Source organism: Maylandia zebra, linkage group LG12, assembly GCF_041146795.1.
Source record: "Maylandia zebra isolate NMK-2024a linkage group LG12, Mzebra_GT3a, whole genome shotgun sequence".
NCBI classification, from domain to species: Eukaryota; Metazoa; Chordata; class Actinopteri; order Cichliformes; family Cichlidae; genus Maylandia; species Maylandia zebra.
The window spans coordinates 21488061-21514274 of NC_135178.1; the positions used below are offsets into that span (position 1 = coordinate 21488061).

Below are 26214 nucleotides of genomic sequence, written 5' to 3' on the forward strand. Positions count from 1 at the left end.
TTACACATACTGCACAGTATTAATGATTTACTAACTTAAATTGTGTCTAATATCTAGATCACCGAGGCCCTCTTGGACCCTTTGCATGCTCATTTCCACCGAATCCACTGACGCATCCACTCTAAATCTGAGCTCACCATTAGCAGGTGCCTAATGAAACCACGTGGTGAGTGCCCGCAGAAAAACAGATCTTAACTGTTGTAGGGTGAGTGTTTAACACATTAAAAAACCCAAAAACAAAACACAGGATGCATGCAAGATACCAAAAAATTTCATAATATCCTCCATCACAAACCACATCTAAGATTGTTGTGGTCTCACAATGACAGGGTGTGTGCACACAAAAAGGCAAACACAGGCAAGTATAAATTGTTATTGCACACTGCACACCACCTGTCCTACCCATTTCTTCTTGAGTACATCCCAGCATGGCCTCTGAGGGCAGAATTAAAGGCAATTACGTGTCAAGATAAGGTATAAACAATAACAAAAAAGTAGATGAAAATTAGAAATCATCAGGCCTGACTGCTTTTAAATATCTAAAAAGAAAGCCTTCATGCAGTTTGGAGTAACAGTAAGATGCATGATGTTACCTCTCTTTCTTTTACGGAGGTCTCTCATGGCTGCGCGGATCATCTTCCTCTCCTCAAAGTCTTTTGACTCATCGAGCTGTGAAAGAGGGGATGGAAACATGAGGGGTCGTTCTATGCAAATTTGCCCAATTGGTACTTTCTATGCTACAAATCTGCACACACACAATGCAGAGCTGTGACAAGGTTTAGTGTCAATGCACAAACTTTCCACACGCCTGAATCAAAACACACTTTTATCGAAATAATAACTTAAATCATTGAGAATTATGGCTCCGGCGTGACGTACCATTTTGTCGAGGAGCTCTTCATCCTCGATCGCAGCCAGCTTTTCAGCTGTTAGTTTCCCGGAGAATTCAGCAGGTTTGGTCTGAGCGCCAGAGCCATTGGGAATGAGTGGGACGTGACGCTGGACAGACGAGACAGCTGAAAACACTGGCTCAGAAGCAACGACGGGCCCCGTCTCCATCTGCGCGCAAAACGAACACAGTAACACAACACAGAGCGTGAACAGGAGCACATTTATTATCATAGACTGCAAAGAAAACCGTGACCTTAGTTGGAAATCAGTGAGCTACTGGGAGGACACTTCTTAAACCAGAGCCAGAACCAAAATGAAGGAGGGTAAAAAAGAAAACTTATTTGAAAGTGGCTGACATTTAAGATGTAATCAGAACAAGCCGAGGGCTGCTCTAACACATCGCAGGGACAGTACGTCTGACACTTCCTGTCCAGTAATAACTTCCTTGTCTCTAGGCCAGCTCCAGCGGGATGATCTGCGAGGGAGTGACAATAAGCACACGAGGCTAAAAGAAACCCTGCCAAGTTACTGTTCACTAGTTTATGGAGTGCTGCTGACACATGGATTTTTCTTAATCATACAACACTGCTGCCAACCCGAGTTTATGTGACAGATGCAATGCTTTACTCTCACTGTAAAATAGGGACAACGCATTACTATATAAAAAAGTCCAGAGGAAAAATATCTCCTAAGGGCTGAGGAGCAGAGCTGAGGAACGTGGGAATGTGTTGCATTATTGAGAGTTACCATGAATCCTATAGCAAATTCCTTTTACATGTTCATATGGTGCCGAATGCCTGTGGCAGACTATATGTTCTAGCTGTGGCCTCAATGCTTTTGCTGTAAACGACTCTGGGTCCAGATATAGCTCAGGCAGCTGGTCCCATCTGTATCCACAGCCGCCGAGTCCTGCCCACTGAAGTCCCCCAGCCAAACCAGGTCTCAGCAGGGAGGGACAATGCCCAGCTCAGCCACAGAACTGGGTGATCAAAGGTGGTCCCTGGTTTTCAACTCTTTTCTGGACACAGAGTTCTGACCCATGGGACAGGCTGGACTGAGAGGCCCGCGACCGATGAAGAATGTTCTGGGAGGCAATGCAGCCAGACAAGGTCTCTGAGTCAGGCCACAGGGGGAATGCACACGGGGTGAGAAGCTCCCCGATAACCTTTGTGGTCGAGTCATGTATAACTAAGCCTAAGTGTACCTATAAACATCCAAGTCATTGTGGAATTTTAAAAAAGCCTGTTTTGATAGTTTTTTTTTTCTGTGATGGGAGACTGCTTTGACCAGTTCCAGGTGAAAAAGTATAAATAGAAAAAATGGCAAAATAAGCTGAAACTGGGCAAAGACATACAGAAACACGATCAGATAAGATCACCCCTCATTATCACATCGGTCTGCTGAAAGGATTACCACTTAATGGAAACCAGTCACCTTGACTTAAAGTAGTTGACTGGCGGTCCCAGCTGCCTCCACAAGATTAGACTCTTCATGGTTCAATAACTGAATCTCATGCTGCAAATTTAAAATATCCCTGGAAAGGTTACAAGTGCACACACAGAGGGTATGTTACACAGTTGCAAAAGCAAACAAGCCTCAAGATGAGGACCACATCTAATCAGAGCCTTTCAGTCTTTTCTAACCTGACGTCTTGCTACTAGGCTCCTTTCTGAAAAACACTGTGCCACACGAGTTAAAAACGCCTTCAGTGGCTTTGCGGGACCTGCTTTCCTTCCTTGCATTTTCTTTCTAACTCGTGATTCCAACTTTATAAATGAAAAGGAACAAAAAGCAGAAGAAAGACTTCAAACGTTCAATTCTATCTTCATGTGCCTGCCAAAGTGAGCACGGCACACAATCTGCAGATGGCAAACTAAAAGGCTGCTGCTAAATGTAATCATCCTTCCCTCCGCCGGGAAGTGCATCCACTCAACAGAACACTTGCAGGCATCCATGAATGCGAGCCGGGACACAATTAGAGACGCATGGTGTTACAGCACAGGAATACCTCTGTGACAGACTGCGGTGGAGTCCTTCACATAAACACAATCTGTCAGAATCTGTGGCAGCTGAGACGGTCAGCTGAGACGGTCAAGCTTACTGAGAGATTTGAAAGAGGTGACCAGAGTATGTGGTTTGAACACGGGATCGCTGGTGAGGCACATAAAATTAATGGTCTGCGGATCCGCAGGTATTGGCAACACTGGCACAAAAAGACAGTCCCATTCTTCAAGTGGCTTATCTGAATTAAAGGGATCATGATCAGAATCATTAACAGAGCAGTACCATGCTGTTGCGGAGAGAAATGTTTGCCATCAGAGAGGGAGCAGAGAGGGAGCGGCACGTAGCAAAGGTTGGCGGGTGAGGGGCCGGTGAAGGTGCGTTTGTCCTGGGAGACAGAGAGACTGAGTGCTGGATGGGCGTTAGAGGCTCCTGGGGTACACTTAACTGACTATGCAGGAGACGGTGTGCTTGGGTTTCCTGAGGTGCACTGGAAAGAGAGTGTTGGGGAGTGCAGCTGGAAGCATCCTGGAGTTTTTCAGACCCAGTCTCTTGCATGCAGGATGGAGCACCACCGGATGAAGTTTTGCTTTTATTAGAAATTAAACTGGAGCAGTCTTTGCTGTAAAGTTCATGCAGTGATGGATCAGGTAGCCCCATCACCTGACACAGGGCCTCAACTTGCCTCATCAGCCTTTCCTGCTGAATCCTCAGTCTCAGGTTCTCCTCCTGCAACCTGGACATTGTCTCAGCCAGAGGAGCCACCTCAGCCGCAGCCTCATCCAGCCGGGCATCCACTCGCTTCCCAAAGGCTTGCAGGTCACTGTGGATCTCCCCCACGGCACAGCGCAATGTTGCCTCAAATTTCTTCACACCAAATTGCTCCTCTTCATCCTCAGCTTCATCCTGAGCAAGCAGGTCCCCAATTACTTCTTCGAGGCCAGACTCAGCACAAGCACTGTCTGGGCTTCCCAAAGCCTTAGGAGACTGAGAGGCTGGGAGGAAGTCCAGGTTCACTCCAGGCATGGCCAGACAAACTTTAACTCACACTGGCCAATGTCCTCTTTGCTGAAATACCCACAAGTTTCCAAAAAGTTTATCCTGAGGTGTCAGATCAGGGCTGTGTCCTATGCCTCAGTGAGAATAGAAGTGTCCTCTCAGAAAACAATGCATGACCTTTATACCCCCAGCAAATCCCCCCCTGCAACCAATGAGTATGCAGGGAATCCTGTTTCCCAGGCAGCCCACACCTACTCATTTCTAGGTGCCCTGGGCGTGTATATTTATCTCCTGCCCCGCTGTTATTCCACTGAGCTGGTTAGATCTGGGGCACTGGGGGAGGTGGAATTGTAGTGACCACAAGTCAGGAAACTCACACCTCCCAGTTCAACTTTCCTTTTATCTAAAGCACGTCCTTCACACCTCCACTGGCAGGCAGCAGGCATTTAGATGTGGCTCTAGGCCTGGGCTGAGGTGAAAAAGTTGCACACTGGTTGTACACCTCCTTTACTAAAGGCTTTCTAACAAAATACAACCTGATTCATCAGCTCAGCCATTTTGCATGATTACCATTCAAGATATAGCTCCAGATTTGGGAAGAGGGCAAAGAATTTAGGTCCATGAGAAAACCAGACATGCTGTGGATATGAAGTAAAGCCCTGTTTTCAGAGCTCTGGGCAAGGATGTTAGGAAGGACAGCAATTCAAACATTTCGTTCAAGGGTAAAGTCAAATCAGCCAGTGCTGATGTCAAGTACTTCTGTGTTAAATTAAAACTTCTTAAGATGAAGTTACTCAAAGGCGTTTTGCTGCACCACAGTACAGAAATCAAATAGTACTGTGCATACTGCATCTATGAACACAGTGTGAACAGAAGCATTTCATGATAAATATGTGATCATTGATGACAAACATAAAGACGTAAAGTAAAGTGCATCAATCTAGGATTAAAATGAGGACTGGAACTGGAAATTTGACAAAGTGCAACAGTCGCTGGAATTTAAAGATAAGCAAATGAGAATGACGTGGGCTCGAAGAGTGAATACAAATGCTTAGCGGCAGCAGGAACAATAGCCCAACCCATGGAGGACATCGCTCTACTCTATTAATTAAGTACATCCCCAGCCTTTACCCTCCGGTCTGTGAACCAAGCTTAAATCTGTGACACACATGAACCGGTTGTGTACCCAGCATGCGTCATGGATCGACAGCATGCTAACAATAGAGTTTTCATCCCTCTGTGTGACAGCGAGACAATCTGCCACTGACTTTGAGCCTAGACGTCCACGTTCATGCGGCAGCACCACCAGCGTGACCGAGAGCTTTGAAATAATCTCTGCGACTTTTGGAAAGGCCAACTGTCCTGTCATCGCCATGGTTATAAAGCTAAGGCATCATTTGTACTTGTGTTCAAGGCCAGCGATCAGCATGGACAGACAGCGGACAAAACAGGCAGGAGCAGCTGCGATCAATTAGAGCAGAAGCCAACATTAATTAGCCACCACCTAAAATGAACTCTCATTGTAATGAAACACTGCGAGCACTTAGCCGAAATAAAAAACTACAAGTCACTCAGTATTTGGACTTTTTCATTGTTATTTGATCTTAACCGGTCTCTCAAATGGCTCCTGATTTAAAAGTGATCGTCTAGAAAAGAAAAGCCGATGCTATCAGCGTCTTTTATTGGGATAGAAATAAATTGCAAGTGCTCAGGTTAGACCACCAAAGTGAAGGCCAGACCACCCAAACAGATCACAGTTTCATCTCAAAACCACTCTGGTCAATTAACATCACTAAACAGGAAGAGTTTATTCAAACGCATGCCATCCTGTGCACTCTCTTATAGTCACTAATGTGAAAAGGGTATGTGGGTAAGCTTCTTTAAGGTCAATCCTCCTGACATGTCACCTTCTCTCTCTCTTACACACACACACACACACACACACACACACACACACACACACACACACACACACACACACACACACACACACACACACACACACAAGCTAAACCAGAGAAAGTCAGGCAACAGGTGGTCTCTGCATCTGCCTGAACCAACCCACCAACCTCTGAGCTCAGCTTAACCAACGGTGTCTGTTGTTTTTCTCAGTCTCATTAGCGTGGTGACTGAGGCTTAGTCTTCGATGGTGAGCAGAAGCTGTTGAAATATCAGCAGCAGCCTTAATGCAGCTCTGCGCTTTCTCACTGAAGGTGTTTACGTTAAACTTATACAACTACGACGCAGCTGTCTGGATGTTGTAAACCACTGCCTGCTGCTGCCAGCATGCAGTCATACCTGTGCTGTGTCGCTGGAGCCCATTGCTGATCCACCAACCTCAACAGTTACAGATAGCACAGTTGTTGTCTGGTAACTGTTTAGAAGTAATCCTATGCACAGCTGCACTTAAAGACATTACCTGCATGCTAGGATAAACCTCACATCTTGCAGAAGATTTATCTTCTTCATGCAAAAATCTGTCTTTTATAAGAAAGCTGTTATGCTAAAGGAGGGTCCACAGGCACAGCCTTGTGGACCCTCTTCCCAGCCCTAATTAACCTACTCTCAAATCTCATAATCAGATTACCACTGCGCTCAACACACGGGGGGAGGGGGGACACAAAGCCATTAAAGAGTAAACAGAACAGTGTTTGTTGTGCCTTTCCTCTCTCAATCACCCACTCTCCATTAACTAGGATGCTTCCTTTCATGGTAGAGTGAAGGATTTAAGAAATGGGGCAAATGGGAGTTTATCTGTTCTCCCAGACCTCAGAGGTTATAGTTTGGTCATTTCTGACTGCTGTAACTTTCCAATCCTATGGAAAGACCAATCCACCCAATCAGTGCAGTGTGTGCACATGCAGCACTGTGCAAATGATCCACACCTCATTTCTTTATGTTTTGCTAGGAAAATGGGCGCAGTGCAGCTTTGGCACACACTAGATTGATCAGCTGACGGGGCAGACGTATCTCTCAGGTCCCGTGTCAGGTTTTTCCTGGATTCTTTCCAATTTTGTAAGGGAATGACTTTCAGATAGTGCTGTAGTGGGGGTTTAGGTCCAAGACTTCCAGTTTTCTCCTCCACTTGTTCAGTTTTCTCAGTTTTTTTAAGAGATAAGATAAGAGAGACACTGTACACCAGGATGAGATAGTCCAAGTTTTCAGCTAATAGCACTTTTGGAGTCATGCTGATAAAAAAAATATATAATTTGATATCCGTCAAACTGTGTTATCTTTGGCATTTTTCATAAAGAAATGTTCTTTGCTAAGTTGTCTAGATACAACACAGGTTGATCCCTTGAGTTATATGTTGTTTCATGCTTGAACGACTCATAGGTCACCGTTAACTGGCTTAAAAAGCAAAAAAAATGTTCATTTGAATGTTTACAAGGCCTTATAATTAGTGAAAAAGTAGCCAATGTCCAGGGAAAACTTTAAAAAATCTCTAGAAAGCCTGAAGAAATAGGTTTTCTAAAAATTACAAAAAGGAAATGAGGGATAGTTCAAGACTTTTGCACAGCACTGAAGGTGTATTTAGGAAACATTTCCTGGATAATTTTCAGCGTGCATGACCTACAGAGAAAAACGGGAATACCCAGAACACCTCCCTCCCTCCCTCTTTCTCTCTCTCTCTCCTTCTCTCTTTCATATACCCTACAAGGGCAGATGTGACTGGCTCTGTGTTTGATAAACACTGTTCTTCCCTCCTCTCCCTCCTTTTCTTACACATGGTGTCCTTCACTCCCCTGGCTCTCTAGCTTTTCAGACCTTATAGGTGATTGTTGTGACAGAAACGCAGCAGAAACCGTGCAATTTAACTGGGTCCGCTGGAAATAAAACAGAAGATGAAAAAAAGCTCAAACTATAAATTAATAGCAGATCTTATCAAGCCTGTTACACGAGCTTGATAAGATCTGTCAGGTTTATGTGTAGCCACAATTTTGTGACCATTTGTCAAAACCATTTTGTAAGGCAGTTTGTACCTTGATGGAGGGTCCAGAGGAGAAGCTGGAGGAAGAGATCTTAAATGGTGTGGCTCTTAGGCCGAGGGTCAACTCTGAAACAGAGAAACAAAGATTTGAGAAATGTAAGACCTTAAGCTGGTGTGAAAACAAACACACACCACTACAGTGTCATACACAGCACACAAGTCTAATGACTGAAGATAGCACCACCTTTAACATAAGCACTTTCTTCACTGGCCTGGTGTGCACATTTCTATGTGACCCGCTTCCACCCACATCCAGACACGCACACATGAAAGCTATATCATAAAATACAGGACTGATGCAAACCAGCAAAGCTCGGTCTACATTTAAGAGAGTTTGCAGTGCTTTTGCAGGAAACTGGAGACACATTAACAGGCTGCTGTTACTCAGAGCAGGACAGGCAGGATTCCAAAAAAGGAGCCTAAAAACATTAAAGCGAACATGACATGAAAAAGAGCCGTGCGAGGCTCGTGACAGAGCGCAGCGCGGCTCTCGGAGTACGAGGGAGCTGTAAGTGGTGAGCGGGCTGGAATCGCACGTGTTCAGACTGAGTTTAAAATAAACTGTTTGGGTTTTAGATGCCGGTCGCTGAGAAGAGCTGAAGCTTTAGACATCTTTGTTTGGACAGACTGTAACAGCAGCCGTAGCGCTCGCGCTTCTGTAAAGCGCTGAGTTGATGCCAGACATGTTTTTCTATCATGCAGATAATTCGTCTCTGTTACATCACGACATACTGTCCTGAGTGTACTATCAAGATGTTAAGCCACATTCAAAGTGAATGTGTTCCCTCTCTGATGGCATTTTTCTCTCATTTTAAAATTCACACTCAAACCACTGACTGTAAAAAGTAAGTGTGTTGCAGACAATAACTACAGAATATGACACACAAAGGCCTGTACTGTGTGGGCGGGCAGGCTAATTCATTTGCACTGTAACAATATTCCCATTGAGTTTCGTCTGAGACAACCAGTTGCTGTTTCTCTTGTCCAAGTTTGTTCTCTTCTGTTGACCCCACAGCTCCGTACTCCCGACATGCCCACGCTCTAACAAATACCATTCAGTGCGACCGTGCCGTTTATACACTCAGCTCTAACATCTATCCCCACTCATCCATGTGCTTCTTCAGATGCACAAAACCCCCCTTGACATTATCCCACTTGTGACATTATTCCTTCAATCTGATTACTCCTTGTAGCGGCTGATATTAATGCTGACATTTGGAAGAAAAGACATATAGTCCATTAGAAATAACGTGGGCTGCAGCTTGGCAACCTTAATGAGTCCAAACAAAAACACTAGTGTGTGGTAGCTCAGAGTAAAATCTCTACACTACACTATGTCAACCATCGCTGCTCCTGGTGACCATTTAAGGACGTAGTGAGCTCCGGGTTGATGCTCCTACCTTGCCTTTGCCCCACCAGGGCATTGGGAGTGATGCGTGGGGTCATGTGGGTGATGGGTATAATGTTGCCTCTACTGGTGGTTGATGAGGAGGAAGTGGTGGTGCGTCCATCCTTGATCTCAATGGTGAGGAAGGTCTTCATGTCTGGGTCTGCCTCTCCCTGGGTGACCTTTTCTCCAGCTGCTATCCCTGGGGTCCCGTCTTCCTTTGACTTATCGGAGGCGTGCGCATCTTTTTGAGCTGGATGTCCCATCCCACCCATGGAGCTCTGCGATTGGTCAGCTGAAGACAGAGACTTGTTAGCCACGCCTCTTGGCTGAGGCACGGCCTGACTCACGGATGCAGATGCAGAGCCCACACGTGACCGTGCTGGCCTGTCTCCAGATGTGCTGAGGGATGCTGCTGAGTGTGTAAACAGCTCGGTAGCTCTGGAGACATTTGCATGGCCAGTGCTGCTGGAGAAGGAACCATTCCTCAAAGGAGTTTTCTTTAAAGATGAGACATTTGAACTCTGTTCAAGTTCTGCAAACTTGCGCATTCGATCACGAACAGAGGTGGTGCGACTTAACTGCTCCGATATAACAGCTTTCTTCTCGGGTGCTGTGAAGACAGAATGAAAGAGGGGAGTTTAAATCAAAGAAAGAGACAGCTCAGTACAGGAGAGATAAGTAACTCCACTGCCCAGGCTGAATTTAGCACCGTTACAACTTATTGCTCTTGTAATCCCCCTCCTTCACCTCAAAAACTTTCTACAAATCCTATTCCTCTTTTCTTTCCTCATTTTTAGCCTTTGTTCCAGCCCCATGTTTTACTTGACTTAACTTGTGCTTCACCCTCTCATTGTTCCTATATTTTTGGACTTTTCAGGGAATGTTTCTCTCACTTAGAGGTGATATGTACAACGCTCATGGTTTGGGATATCTAAGGATTAGAGTAGATGATATTTACTGGGGTCATACTTACAAAGATGAAACAAGATGTGACACTTAAGAGGAAAAGAAAATTATAGCACAGCTTGTAGGACATGACATGACATGAGATCTAGGAGAGAGCGCTGAAGATATGGTGCATTAACAAAATGCTCCCTTCCCAGCCGTCCATTCCTTTATGGTCAACCTAACAGCCCCTACATAATTCTCAGAACTGATCTAGCAATAATTTCAATGAGAATTTCTCCAGAGATATTCAAGAAAATGTAAAGATGAATGTTTAAAGGTTTTCCTTGATAAGTATCTTAAAAAGATGATCTAGCTTGATATTGACAGGCTTTCTACTTATACATCAGAGCAGGGATCTTACCAGAATCCCTCGTTTTGCCATAAGAGCGGGACAGGTCACTGCCCACAGTTATCTAAACACGGGAAAAAACAAAAACACGACAGAACAATTAGTACAGGAAGAAGAGGAGAGCAGAGGTCAACGGGCAGAGCGAAAAATACACATTCATGAGGACTACATGGGCGGCTCCGGGGACTCCTGACCTACACAGTCCTAAATACAGAATCGACTGGTGGTGTTTTCATTATGTAACATTGTACTCGGCATGAAGATGTGAGCATCTGTTCTTTTTTTGGCACTGTGGCCACGACGGATCCCAGAGTGTTTACATTACTGCGAGGAGCCTGAGGATCAGCTTGTATAGCACGGGGAACAATAAAAAAAAGTTTGGGGCCAGTCTTGAGTAAACACATTAAGCGAAGCGACACGATGGCGTCATGGTCACCGTAGCCCCCCTCCCGCTCCATGTGAAGATCTTGCTTTTAACAGTTTAACAGAGTCAGTGCAGAAAAACAGAGAGAGAGGGAATGTTTGGCCTTTAACGCTGTGTACTCCTCTCTGACACCAGGTGAGGCCGAAGCGCCGCTGAGGTGAAACAGAGACAAGTCAGGTGCACAGTTTGTTTGTGTAACCAAGTAACAAAAGTCAAACAACATCCAGCGGGAGTTCGAAGTGGAGTGTTTATGGATGCCGATGTGACCTGGGTGTCACTGAACAATGAAGTGTCGGCTTTCGTGTCAAGAATAATGACGTGGAAGGAAAGAAAAAAGGAGCGCTCGGACGGTTTGTGCGCTTCAGTTTGGCTACGCAGCTCAGCACCCCACTCTAGTGGCGCAGTCACGATATACGGTGTGTGTCGCTCAGTGTTCAGCGGGCTCAAAGAGACAGACAGCTGACAAATGCACCACAAAGCATTCATGTAAGACTCCAGGACAGCCTGAGTACAAGACAGAGTAGCTTAAAAAGGTGCAAAAACATGGATTACTTAATTTAAGTTGTTAATTCATGAATATGACTGAATCCTGAAGCACACACACACACACACACACTCCACCTTTTGCCTCTGGATGTCAGTTTTCCCGCTGAGCAGGCCATTTACGGGATCTCTCCGAGATAAAACCGCCCCATCAGGCTCCTCCTGGTTAGACTCAGCTTGGGTGCCGGCTGAACCTCGGCTTCTGCTGTCAGTTTCTGAATCTGTGCTGCAAGTCGATTCACTCCCGGCTACCTCCGCCTCCTCCGATGGCGCCCGCTCCTCTGAGGACATGCTCGCACTCTGATCAGATGTGCCAGAGACCGTCCGCTTCCTTGACAACAGGCCGATGCTGTCTGAAGTCTCGGAGCCCAGACGGGGTCTGACGCATGAATCCGAGACATCTGAGCCCACTCTCTGTCTGGCACAGGACTGGGAGTTGATGCTTCTGTCTGATGCCCCGGAGTTCAGCCGACCACGCTGGGAGGAACTCTGGCTCTTGTCTGAGGCTCCAGAGTCCAGCCGGGCTCTGTAAGCTGAGCCCAGACCTTTCTCTGAGGCCACAGAATCCAGATTGGGCTTGGAAAGCATCGAGGCTGCGCTAAGATCGGAGGAGTCTGACCTCTGACAGTGAGACATAACCAGGTCGGCCTCCTTGGTCACAGCTTCTCGCTGAGGCTGGATCAACAGAGGTCCATCATCCTTTACCAGGTGATCCAGAACCAACACCATCCCTGAGTTGGAACCTGCTATAAAAAACACAAATGAAATATATGAAGTAACTTTCTGTACCATTCAAGTTTTCTCTTCTGTAAAAACACATTTTCATGTTACCTAGATTCTTCTTGTATTACTAGTACACTAGAGGGCAATGGAAGAAGTAGATGGGTATGTTGGAGACTTAAATGAAATCTTTCCACAACACTGGGGCCCCAGAAAGGCCAGGCTAGAAAATACACTCAGGATCACAGGGCAGGCATGTGGAGACATGAAGGGATGTAGACATTTCCTCCAGACTGGCCTCAAGTTCCTGAGTGAGATTTGCAACTGGGCCGGTGAATGTGCATCAAGTAGGAAGAAGGCTTTCCACGAGTGTGGAAAGCGATCATGTGGCACAGTTATATCTGGGACACGATTAAAAAAAAGGAGTCAGGGAGAGAGTGGGTTAAAAAGAGAGACGAACAGGAAACCACACTCCAAACATCACAGCCCTGCCCGCATCCTCCCCCCTGCGACAAGCATCTACCTCCAACACCCCACCATGCTGCTATATGAATATCTGAGGTTATGCACACACACCGCAGATAAGAAAAACAGAGAAAACCAAGATGTGTATCCACTTCCTACAGCACATGTACAAAGAAAGACCTAAAAACACTTCTGACTGACCTTAGTTTGCACCAGCTTGGCAACCAAATGGAGTTCACCAAGTATGCATGTCTGTCATTTACTAACCAAATCAAAGAGGGACTCCAGTCTGACCGGAGGCAGCCGACAGTCTCTTTCAACTTTCGAGCAGATGTAATCACGGCTGAGCATTCACAGCTTCACCAAGCATAGCTGACCTTTATCGGCTCATTACTGCTTTGTAGATTCTGCACAATAAGTTTATTAATAATAGTTTATCGCTTTTAAAGCAATTTCCCAAAATAATCCTGTGAATTGTTTCAGATATGAGAGAAGCTAAAAATGGCAGCAAGCTGTTGATTAAACAGACCGAATGCTTATGTAATACAGCCTGAATAGAAAACGTGATCGGGACACACAATTAGGACAATAATGGTCCGCTACACAGTAGTGTCTATAGCTCGCAATGCACTCAACCAAAGCTCAATTACTGGTCTTTAATAAGTGTAATAACCGAGGTGAGAGCCAGCACACGCGCGCGCGCGCACACACACACACGCACACACACACACACAGCTGCTCTCCAGCAAACTCACGTTATTGTTCACGTCGTTGCCGTTGGGAAGCTGTCGTATCTATTGTGTGGCCATTTCTGGGAAAATCCCCACTGCTACTGCATAATGAGAGGCTTGCATTTTTTTTATATATATATTTCAAAATAGCAACAAAACGCTACAGCCTTCTGCCAGTATATATACGGAGCACAAACAAAGGACAACCAAGAGCTTTCTTTATACTGCTTTGACAGTGAAGCAATGACCCCAGAGGAAGCCTGCCCAGTATTTGTGCTGGCTGTAAAGGGGTCAACACGAGTTCGTTTCAGCTGCTCATGAGCAGTTCCATGGTTTAATCAAACCTTAAATTTGTTGTAACAGGCTGGGCACAGGCTTCTGTAGCAAGGTGATGAAGGCAACAGTTAGCCCTGTTAGCCACAAAGTATTTTAAAAGAAGTTGTTATATTAGATGTAAACACAATATTAACCCCATTGTAGATTTGGAGCCATGCCAGCAGCTCTGGACTTTCATTATTAGTATTTTTTATTCAATTTGACAACTCATACAACACACAGTAATACAATATGATTTGATATTTTACTCAAATCTACAAGTTTAACCTCACCGTGGTGAAAAAAAAAGGAAAAAGAAAAGAAACAGTCTGGATTACTAGAGTCTGAATGATTCATCCTCAGGAACAATGAATGTCTGTCCGTGCATGTAGTTGCTGTTGAAACTTTTCAGTGGCAACCAAATGGAAGAGCAACACTGACAGAGAGGTTAAAAAAAAACAAAAACGTACGTAATCTTTCAATGATCCGACCTGTGGTGGGATTAAGCAACTTGTTTTTAGAGCTAGTACACGCTTGTGCTACGGTACTGCGGGGTCTGTGTTATTAGGTGGTTGCTAGGAACCGTGATTAGGTCATATCACGCATCATTAAAGCTTTGTGGATATAAATTAGATGTTATTGTTGCAAAATGAGATGATGCTTTCATAATTTGTTACTTTTTTTTTTCTTTTCTTTTTTTCTTTTTTGTTGCGTTGGCAGGTGGTTGCCAGGCAACATAATAAGATCTAATATAGGGGGCCTAAGATATACCTGTGTGCCAATTTTGGTTGCTCAGCTTGTGATTGTGTAAAGAGATTTCATGTGTTATAGCAATATTTGCACTGGTGCTGTGACACTATGGTTAATCAGCGATTTGTTGGTTTAGACCAAAGACTATAGCGAATGACAGGGGACTTGTACTTATACTAATAGCTAGACAAATCACCTGGCCACTTGTGCCTTTGAGCATGTCCATTCTTTCTAATGATCAGCAGCGAGGAATTCACTTGTTTGCAAACAAAATCCGTGAAACTGTGTGTGTACTGTATACAGACCACAAAATCCTGAGGAGTTAGTGGTCTCAGCTGTTAGCTTCACGTACTATTGAATAGCAAATGACGCTCTTTTTGCAAATTATGACCCAAATAGAGTCAAAAGGATAATATTTTTGTGCAAAACCTTTAGATTAATAAGTTACTGTATGGGGATCACTTTCTCAGTCTGAACTACCCCTATCCCACATCACCTCCAAAACGATCAGCTCAAAGCTTTAAAATTGCATAAGATACGTTCAAAGGAACTCGCTCTCCCCTGAGAACTTAAAGCATTGAGAAACTCTTGAAATCATAACCTTACCGGTATAGTGACACATGGTCACTGACGTAAGCATGTAAATATAAGCTTCTTCTTTGTATGTGAAACGCGGAATTATGCGTTTATGCTCAGGGCTTAAGACGACCACACCTTCAGGAACCACATGCCCACCCTGCCTACACTGTATTACACCAACCACAAATGTCCCATGTCTTTGTTGATCCATTTTAAAAAAGCTCCCTTTCCTCTTTACATTTCTATGGTGGTCTTTTTTTTTTATTGACCCTAGCTTCACCCTGGCTTAAATTGTAAGGCACAGCTAAATGCAGAACAGTGGGGAGTTTCACGGCCACGTAAAGGAGGCTTCAGTTCTGTTCTGGTATCAGCTTTATTTAGCAGAGGTGTGGTTGCTGGGTTTCCCTCTGTTGCTTCCCAGAACCCCATCACCAACCCCTCATCCATGTGAAGGACACCAAGAGCCAAGCCCATGGCTGACCAGGCCACACAGAATGACATTATGACTATGAGCCTTGGGCCAACCTCCAGTTAGCCAAATGTGTGCTGAAATCAGCTAAGGATGGCCAAAGTTAAATTTGGTCTTAAGTTATACAAAGTGGTCATTGGGATAAAAAAAAAAAAAAAAAAGTAAAAATGACAAAAAACACAAACAGGCTTGCAACAAGACTTCAATCACTTTTACACGTTTTACAAGCTGCTCGTGTTAGCTCTGCAAGTGTTGCTGCAAATGTAGCACACTTGTTTCCTCTTAAAGGCATGAACTGACATTACTTTATTGATGGCTGGACTGACAGAGTGGCTAATGAAATTACTTTACACTTAAAAAAAGAAAAAGTAAAGGACGTGTAGCCAAAGAGATTTAGTCGTGGCTGTGAGTTACCCCAAACACTTAATAAAGTTAGATGAAGGAGCATAAAAAGGCTGAACTAACATGACCTCCCGACGACCACCTCATGAGGAGAATGGCTCCTTTGGCCAACTATTTTAACAGGCGCTCCAGAGGAAAAGGCATCAAGAGAGGCGTATGCATTTACACATACGTGTAACAGAGGTGACCAGTGTTGGTTTTGTGTTGATATTGCCTGACTAAACTTGACCTTTAGGGCATGTTTACAGTATATACAAACTTCTATATGGCAGTGATCCCTAAGTGTGACAGAAGTAATATCCTGCAAGCGTGAGGTTGTGCAGCTTCTCTTTTTTTCTTATGAAAAACAAACCATAAAACGGTGAAAATTTCCCTCTCTTTTGAAGAGTACTCGCATTCATTCTCACCTATTCTCTGTTGCTCTCTGTTTTGTTGTGTCTGCTGGCTGCTTAACTCCCAGATCTGAGATCGGATACGCTCACTGCGGCTCTCCTTCTCAGTCTCCTGTGAAAAAAAAAGAAGAAAAGAATAACATGTGCTTAGTGATCTTCAATTCAGCTGCAAAAAGCAAAGCTGCACTCAACTGAGCTGAAATTCTCAAAAGGCTCAATGCGTTCAGCCATTGCTCCGAGCAGCAGGCAGCCACTCCTCCGATCAAAACCAGAATGAAAGATCAGTTACTGTCGTAGGTCTGAGGTTAGCTGGTGATCACAACTGTCTTTTGTTTGAGGTCGAGGTCAAATGCTCGAGGCGTTGAGCATGGATGAGCAACACAGCTTGGCCAGCTGGAAAAGTAAGGATGTTTACTTTAGATTGTGTATGGCTGAGAAAGAGAGAGAGGCGCCCTGAGTGGCTAAAAAGCAAACATGTGCATTCACCACCTGGTTTACTGCTATATTAGGCCCATGATTTGACCATCTTTAGATTACCTCAGCACTTTAACCAATGCAGGAGGTCACGGGGAGGAGGCGGCAGCATTTTGGATTGAAGAAAAGAAACAGGAGAGAGAGAACAGAGAGGGAAAGATGTGGATGCCGACACTACTGTTGGGCCTCTGGTGCTTGACCTTGAGCTACTCCACGGGAAAATCAGCTGCACAAATAGGGCTTCTCTGAGCACACACACACACACACACACGCACGCACGCACGCACGCACGCACGCACACGCACACACACACACACACACACAGTCTTCAAATCACCAACAAACATACTCTTAACTCAAACTTCTGGAGACTTAAACTTTTCTACTAAAGGGCAAAATTGTCTTGTGTGGAGCTTCAGGTGTTGCTCGTCACTCAGCAGCTCATTTGAAATGATGAATGACATCACAGCGCAAAAATCACTTTAAAAGAGGCATCTGGGTTAAGAATAGCACAACAAATGCTGGGGTGGATCCTGAAAAAACATACAATACATGAAAATATAATACTTAAACCAGATTTACAGCCTACTATTACTGCCAAATGCTCCTTAAACACATTCACTATCTCTCAGGCATGGAAAGAAAATGCACACACCCAACCGCACAATCAGTTCCCCATGTGTAAATTATCTTATTCAAGACAAAAGGCTGGCCTGGTTGTTAACAGCAGAAGCAGAGTGAAAATCCTACAAATCACACCTTTGGTGTTTTAAATGGAATTTAATCAGTGCAATGTGTGATCCGTGCAGACAGAGGACCAACCACAAAGCCTGCTCCAAGTCAAACACAAGCAAGAGGCAAGAAAGAAACCCGACAGCTTTATGCTCTCTTGACTGTGACCTTCCCCTCCTTGAGCAGATCACAGGAGATAGTGGCTTGAAAGCAGAGGAGAAAATGTGATGAGACGCAGGCAAAAGGTGAATGTGGAAAATGCACAGCTCGGGTTGGGACACATGATTACATTTTGTTGCTAAAATAAGCCAAAAGGGGAGTTGAACTCCTAAATGTGATATTATAACAGTATAAATCTACGTAGCAGGTGCCCTGATGTCACTTTTTCCAGGTTTCCATATGGAGCTAAAAGCAGAGCACAGACTCAGGGGCTCGAGAAAAAGGTTTTCTGAGCTTTTCTAGACAACAATAAATGTCACCTATACACTGCGGCAAGCCACAGAAACATAGCAGAATGCTCCTATAATGAGTCATTAAAGCGTCTGATGGTTTTGCAGGGCACAAACAGTCTCCTGTAATGAAGGCACTATGGTGCACTGAGGCGAGAGGATGCTTGCATCCTGAGCGCAGTCACCCAATCAAAGAGTCGCAGGGGGAGATAATTGTGTTCGAGCAACAAACACAATCAAAGAGAACAAGCCTTCCCTCACGTGCTCACCCCCCTCACCCTCTGCTGCTCCTACCGGGCCTCAGACAGACAGCCGTCATTTAAAACTCCCACTAAACCACAGGGAACATATTTCTCACAGACAGCGAGGCTGAGTGAAAAAAAAGGGGAAGATAAAGTGGAAATAGAGATCGAGACCAGAGTACAGGACCTGCTGCCAGCCGCCATGCTATCATTAGCGGCTTCGCTCTGGCCCTGATGGCTGGGACCTGACAGAGGGGAACCAACACCGACACCCTGTCGCTCCAGCCAATTGTCCCATACGGCCTCAAGCGCCTGTTTGTGTCAGACTATAATTGCAAAATCTCAACCTCGTAAACAGAAAAACAACTGTCCTCTCCCGTGACCGCAGCGAGGCGTGGGCCATCTGGACTCCTCTGAACCCTCAACTCCACAAAAAACAACAATGAGAGCTCAGAATGAGACACAAGCACCTCTTTTACCAACCAGCTCACACAAGTGAGCTCAACTGTGGATTAACACGTCGGGTTTTAATCCATAGTTGGATTAAATGACGGGGTTTAACTTCCAGTTTTCCGTGGAAGTTAAATCCATCACTCCACTGGTGAGGTCAGACCCATTTGAGGGTCTTCCATGCCGCTACGTGGAAGAAGAAGAAGAAAAGAAGAAGGAACCTGGCGGCTCACTTTCCATTACGGCAGCCTGAGGAACCACACGCTCGGCTAACCTCCAACAAATGAAATACAATATCTGGAATGAAGCAGGAATCATCTCTGCATCACATATACACTCAGTCTGGAGTGAGGAAACCCGCAGAAGTCGTCAGACCAGAGTCTCATTCCCATTTTTACTTACTGCAGATCAGCACATGCCAGTCTAAGCTTTCCTTCTGGTCTTTTTTAGACTTTTCCTCCTACAGGACGCTTTCACAATTCACCTCTAAGAAGTCTGCTAAACCCTCTCTATTGCACATACTGGGGCTTGTTTTTGACAACTAAGGTTCCTTATTGTAGCAATTTTATGATTAAACAACAAACCAACAAGCAGCCTGTCTGAACTGAACACGCCTAGATAGTAAGCGAACCTGCAAACTTTCAAAGTTTAGTTTAATAAATCCATTTTAAAATCCAGCATTAAATATTACAGTTTCTGTTAAACTTGTTAAACAACACTTTGACTATTTGAATGGATCTTCATGCAAAACGTGAAAACTTTCAGCTGTAGTTAGTCTACCTGTTGGCTAAAATGCGCACCGAGCGATCTAAGTGAGCAATAAACCATTAAGTACACATACCTGAAATGTAAACACAGAGGCAGGCACATCCCATTCTCCGCTCAGAAAGAAATGAGCACAGACTGACGAGGAAAGATATTTACATGCCTTTTCAGGACAAGGAAAAAAAACAAAAAAAAACAAAGGTTAAGAAAATGAGAGGCGTGTTTAGCCTGCGATAAAATCAGAGTGACATTTACCTTCTCTTCACGCGACTGACTGCCTCTCTCTCTCCCTCTCTATCAGCAGCAACCCTCTTGGAGTCAGGACGTCGGCTATTCTGACGCTCTGCTCCCGCAGCCACATCATACACACCCACGCACAAACATTTACACCACCACAAACACCACACACATACACATATAATACCAAGAAGCCACTCCCTTGACTTCCCCTCCCTCCCATTCTGTCTCCAGAGGGATCTGACCCCCACCACACTCAGACTCACGGACACTTTTACAGGTTAATGGGTTGCCTGGTTGACACATTAACTTCTGACACACTCTGCTCTCGTTTTGACTTCTTTTTTGGGGAGTTGTGCTCTTCAAAAAAACAAAAAACACAATTTCAATATTTTGTGCCTTTATGTGTTGCAATAATCAAAAGGACCCTTTCTGTGTGCTGACATTTTTTTCTGCTACATACATATAATTAAAGTTTCCACGTGGTTACTAGAAAATGGGCAAAAGGAAACTTTAAGTGTACCTCAGCTACCCGCGCATGTGAGCATTAGAAACATTAAATTCTAAATGCGATCGGAATCTAGCATAAATACAGACAAACAGCCGTATTAACCTACTAATTAAACACCTTCGTTCATCATTTTGTATACAGGCAACTTCTTGAGTCCGGGCTCACATACACATACTGCATGCCGCTTGTGTCTGCGTGCTGCTTTTCAGGCCTATCTAAGACCATCTTCAACGGAACAATTGTAAGAGGCTCAAAGAGATCCGACGCTGTGATGTGACTGGAAGGAGCCCTGCTGCTGCTGCTGTTGCTGGCTGCTGTTTTTTTTGGCCCACATTCCCATTTCAGTACAGACTTTTAAGACTGCCGGGGCACAGCTGGTGGGCCGTCTGTCTGTCCATCCTTCCGAATTCAACCCCCGACCTCCGCATTTTCCCACTCCCCCTCCTCGTCCATCCTCACAATTTCACCAACGTACTGTTCAGCTGTCTTGAAGGAAGTGAGGTAAAATAGGCTTGAGTGATAGGGCATCCTGTTACGCCAACATGCCATCATCACTTCCTAGCTGAGGAGAACACACACACACAGGAATGCAAGCAAAGCACAGGCTCCAGCAGACAATGGGACTGATACTAAAAGCCTTTCATTTCTCCCCCTTTGCATCTCTGTGGTGGGAAAAACAAGTGCTTTTAAATGAAACACCAGAACTCTGATAAGGTGAGTGACTGTATTTTTCCCCTCTTTAAAAGCACAGATATGGGAGGTGGTCTCATCACTCAGGGACTTAGTCTTAAGAGCAGTGGCTGCATACAAAATGAATTTTCCCTATAGAAATCCTATCCACTGGAAAGAGAGCTTTTATCAAGAAACTGATCACTGACAGCGGATAACCTAACGTCTCCTCCTGTAAGGCTCCGCTGCTCAGCCACAAGAGGGCACACCAGCTGTGAGGGACCTCTGAGACAAGGCCGAATACTCCAGCTAAAAGTAGTTGTCCGACAGATGTAACAGAAATCTTAAGAAATCCATACTTTAAAACTTTTTTTTTCTTCAAAAATGAGACAGGCTTTTCAGTTACATGTGTGTGAAATGACAGCACCTGGGAGACTCTCCCTGTCAAAAACAATTTTCCGCCCTCACACCAAAGTCAAAGCACATTTTATCATTTTCCTCGGTTTGGTCGAACCTGAATAGGAATATGTGACAAACACATTCCTCCCTCTGTGGCGCCTCAGGCATGTGTTTTTTTGTTTTGTGTGCAGCTATATTCCCACTCCGGTAAGTGACTCAAGTCTCATTGTTTGTTGTTTTGTGCATTCTTCACTGCGGCAGCAGAGAAACCTCGGTGGTCACTGCTGCCATGCAACAGAACGTGACACCCGTAAACGGCCCCATGCATAGATGATTTTTGTAAATGGAAGCTGACACCAGACGGTTTACCCGTCAGATATAAGTGAGATGTCAGGACTGCACCAGCACAGCGCTGTGACATTTAATCGTTCTTCTTCCCACTCCAGTAACTCTGCAGTACTCACCCCAGTTCCCATGCTGCTTTGGGACTGCACACCCTCAGGCTCCAAGCCAGAAGTCTTCCCCCTCTCCACGACCACTAACAAACATGGGCACACAATAGAAATACAGTACAGGAATATTTAGAGCAAAGTAGATACCTTCTCATAATCTCATCTCATGTTAACATTCTGGTCATGTGTGATTTTAAAAGAAGAGGAAACACAGGGGGACACAAGTTAAATTGAAAATGGGTTGCTTTTTTGTGTGCGTGTATCACCCTGTACATACAGCCTCCTACGTGCAGTTCAATGTTCACACGGGCCAGACAGCACTTAGGCATGACAGGAATCCCCTATCTGACCCAGCATCGTAGATCTGCCCTAGTAACTATGGCACTGAGCGCTCACACGTGAACATACTTTATGGCCAAGACAATGATAAGGCCAACTTACTTTTACTTTCACGTTCCACAATGAATAGCTAAGTTCATTTCTTTACCTTTAATTCTAGCACCCTCTTCTGGATGTGCACATGGTGCCTGGATGGCTCTTGAAGTATTGATGTCCAAGTGCTACAATGATGGATGCTGTAGCACATGGAATCAGTGAATGTGCAAGATAACTCTAAGCCAAAAGCGCATGCACGAGACTATGCAAACGGCTTGATTTTTAGGCAGTTTTTCAGCCTAGTTAGTGCCGTTGCCTCACAGCAAGAAGGTCCTGGGTTCAAATCCACCATCTGGCCGAGGTCTTTCTATGTGCATGTGTTTGCATGTTCTCCCTGTCTATTGTTGCACCAAGGCCCAGTATGAGAGAACCAGGGATTATTTCATAACAATGTAATAATTTTCATCTGTAAATGAGCAATAATTAGTCCATCTCTGGAATTTCTTCCTCTCTGCATCCTCATCAAACCAATTTACATCTTTTGCAACAAACCGCAAACATCTGAAGACTTGAAATTCTGACATATTTCCCTCTGGTGCATTTCTCTCTAATTACACTGGTGCAAATTATAGCTTGGTTAAACTGTTTGAGATGCCACCGTGGCATGAAGACTGCAACACCCTAATTTGATTTGTCATTATAAGACAAGATGTTTCTGATTCCGCTCCGTCAGACAAGTGTTACTGGATCCCACTCACCCTGCTGCTGCTCCTCTTGAACTTGCCGAATGGCCGCTCGGATCATTCTCCTCTCCTTGAACTCGCTGGCTGCGTTGAGCTATGAGCAAACACACGCAAAAGCTCAGTGAAACTACAAAGTGATGTGAGACGTTAGCATTACTGATATTACGATACGATATTCACCATTTGCTGAAGCTCGTCGATGTCCCGGATTGATTGCAGTTTCTGTTTCAGCCCATCCAAGTTCTCGTTGGATTCTGACCTGAGAAAGAAACGCAAAGACATTTTAATGGATCTTCAACTAGTCCCCACTCACCATGAAACAAACTAGAAAGCCTAATAGTTTAAAATATCAGACTGTAAAACTTTGGCTCCTCTGACTCTAATCTGAAGCTTCTGCCCATATATTACAGGCAGCTGAAGGTAATTTGAAAGATAAAGGACGGTTTTCTTGGCAGAGAGAAAACCCAGAGGGAACACTCCCAAATCGAGCATGGAAGAAGTGATATTACGACATGACAGATTTGACAGCCAATGACATTCCCCCCCACCCCTAAAAAAAAAGCTGCATTTATTTTCCCTTTTTCAGCCTCATATTCTCCATTTCACTCCTTGCTTTTATGGTGGTTTCTATTACTCACATACTCATTATCCTCGCTTCTCTCCGCTCTTTGGCATTAAAAAGATGCGCAGCAATGCCGGAGTGGAATACTTCACATTCCACCACTGTGAGGCACGGGACAATGGCCTTTCCTCCTACCCCATTTCTATCCCACTTTCAGATGGGTTTCTGTGTCCTGGCATATGAATACGTGCATGCATGTGCAAAAGCATGCTTTCTTTAGCAGCTTCACTGAGGCACCTCCTGTGTTATTGTAACGCAAGTCATTCGAGAGCAGCACTGAATGGAAACAATCAGGGCCCCGTCACCACTCTTATATTAGGATTCGGCGATGGAGGAGGAGAGTGGCGGCTGATTCTGTGCGTCTGCTTCTTATCCAATAATGTCACTTCTTCCCTTTACTCCAGAACAGATGATGGGATTGTGGTGCAGTCTTGAACTTTAATGAAAACCTATAAAATATGTCGCAGATCACGTGGAACTTGGGATTTTTCTCAAATCATCCACACTTTGAGTTCCTGCTTGATTCTTGTTCCTTATTGTCTTTATTTAGCAAACGATTCGACCTTTTTCCCCCCTTTTGTCATCTGAAAGAAACTTGTTTCAATTTTGCTGTAAATTTGTTTGCTTTTCATTTTTAATTCTCTAGTCGGTCATTACTGGAGAGATTTCAAGAGATAATATTTTAATTTTACTCGGGTTTACCAGAATCTGTGCTATGTTTATGGCAACATAAAGTGATTCAAATAAGTAACCCATTAGTCCACGCTGCTTAGCTGGACGACAGGTGCTGGAAAGTCTCTGAAAGGTAAATAATCAAACAGACTGCGATAGCTGATCTACGTTAATGTGACACATGACGGTGTGGGATATTTGAAAGTGAAAGTATTTATTGTAAAACAGCCACACTAGGTGGAAATTTTAGGGATGGGAAACTTTACTGTTGCAGTTTTCTCTCTCCTGTGATTTGCTAACTTGACTTTTCCAGAGCTTTCCCAGTGGAGTTGAAGATTGTTTTTTCAGCATTTCCAGTTCACCTGGCCTAGTAAACTGTCATCAGCACAGACATCTGTGTGTCTGTGTGTGCAGCTTCACCTGTGCTGGTTCTCCTTGTCCTCCTGCTGATTGAGGCGTGTGGGTCGAAATCTCTTGCTAGCCAGAGCTGCCTCCATGTCCTCAATCTCCCTCCTCCTCAGCTCCCGGATGGCTGAACGGATGCAGCGCCTCTCGTCCAGATCCACAGTTCCATCCAGCTGCAGACACCATAATAAAAGACAAACAGAATAAAGTGCATGAAGGATGGAGGCTGCACAGAGCGGCAAACATTTGGCTTGCAAAGTTTAGTCTTACGTTTGCATATCTGCACATATTCACAAGTAAATACAGCGCAGAGGCTTGCTCACATTTCAGGAAATGGCCACATAGTTACATGAGAGTCTGCAGGTAAAGAGTCACAGACCTGCTGACAGTGTAAGTACAAGGTGGCGAGCAGCACTGAGCGTAACACGTAACAAAAGTAACACATTACTGCGATCACATTTTATTTCACCAGTAATGCAGTAATGTGACGTTATAGTACTAAATTTGGTAATTACATTATAGTTACAATATGTTGTTACTTTTGGTCTCAGTAATTAATCCCAGCTCTCTCTCACACACACACACACACACACACACACACACACACACACATACACACACACACACACACACACACACGAGAGACAGCGTATCCAATAAAGTTTGGGACTCAACTCAGCGATTTTTAATTATGCGAGCCTAATTGCGATTAGGTGTGACTGCGATTAGGATAATAAATGGTGTAAATGGTGTTGAGGAATGTGTTGGAAGAGCTAGAGAATTAATTGGAGAGATTTGGGATTTTTTCCATGCATTGCAGATAACTTTGGATGACACCGTTATCATTTGCTCATGCAGGCATGGTTGGCATGTAGGATAAGCTTTTCACGCAACCTTCAGCTGTTTGAAAAAATACAAATCTGGAATCATTGAACTCCAGCTCCAAGTATGTGCGCGTACTCAGTAGTATAATTAGCTTTCCCACCGATCTCATGGCTTGGTCAGACTATAGTTTGTGGTGACAAAGGTCATGGATGTATCCCTGGTAGGGCTGAGAGAGTACTGTGTACTGTGGCTCAGGAAGTGGAGTGGGTTATCTACTAATCAGAAGGTCGTTTGTTCGATCCCTGGCTCCTCTAGTTATTCTAGTTATCCTTTGGCAAAATACTGAACCCTGACTTCAGTGTGTTTTTTTTTCCAACAAGAAAAAAAATGCTTAGATGCTTCAGATGCTCCATTTAGACATTTTGAGAGTTCAAATAGAGTAGAAGTTCCCATCCATGCACTGCTGGCTTACTTTCGAACATGTAGTAAAGAGTTATAGGGTCAGTAGGGTGATGGGCGCTTTAGAGATTTGCGATGACAAGTGATCAGAGTTCACTAATGTGACGAGACAGAGCGCAGGATTAGAAATTGGCCTGGCAACAGCTGGTGCTCAGCACTAAGGATGAGAAGTGTGTTTGTCTCCCCGGGTCAACACACTACTGTGGTGTCTTACCCTGTCTCGCTGAATGGCAGCCAGACTGCAGCGGGACCCAGAAAAGTTGAATGGCCCACTTAAAACACTGAGTGAGCCATTTCATCGCTCTGAGTGGCTGTTACTTAAAAGGCACATCTTTTCCTCGAGCCAAAGAGGACTAATTAAGGTGTTCAAGTGT

General features: G+C 44.5%; 1 protein-coding gene across 1 annotated transcript in view; it reads right to left on the reverse strand.

Moving 5' to 3' along the window:
- Positions 1-26214, reverse strand: part of smtnb (smoothelin b) — a 51351-nt gene that overhangs the window by 5794 nt on the left and 19343 nt on the right. The window contains 12 exon segments of the mRNA XM_076890871.1: positions 403-435; positions 594-669; positions 880-1059; positions 7875-7948; positions 9283-9882; positions 10582-10633; positions 11615-12279; positions 16375-16471; positions 21752-21825; positions 22873-22951; positions 23038-23116; positions 24572-24729. Coding sequence (XP_076746986.1) covers positions 403-435; positions 594-669; positions 880-1059; positions 7875-7948; positions 9283-9882; positions 10582-10633; positions 11615-12279; positions 16375-16471; positions 21752-21825; positions 22873-22951; positions 23038-23116; positions 24572-24729 — 2167 coding nt within the window.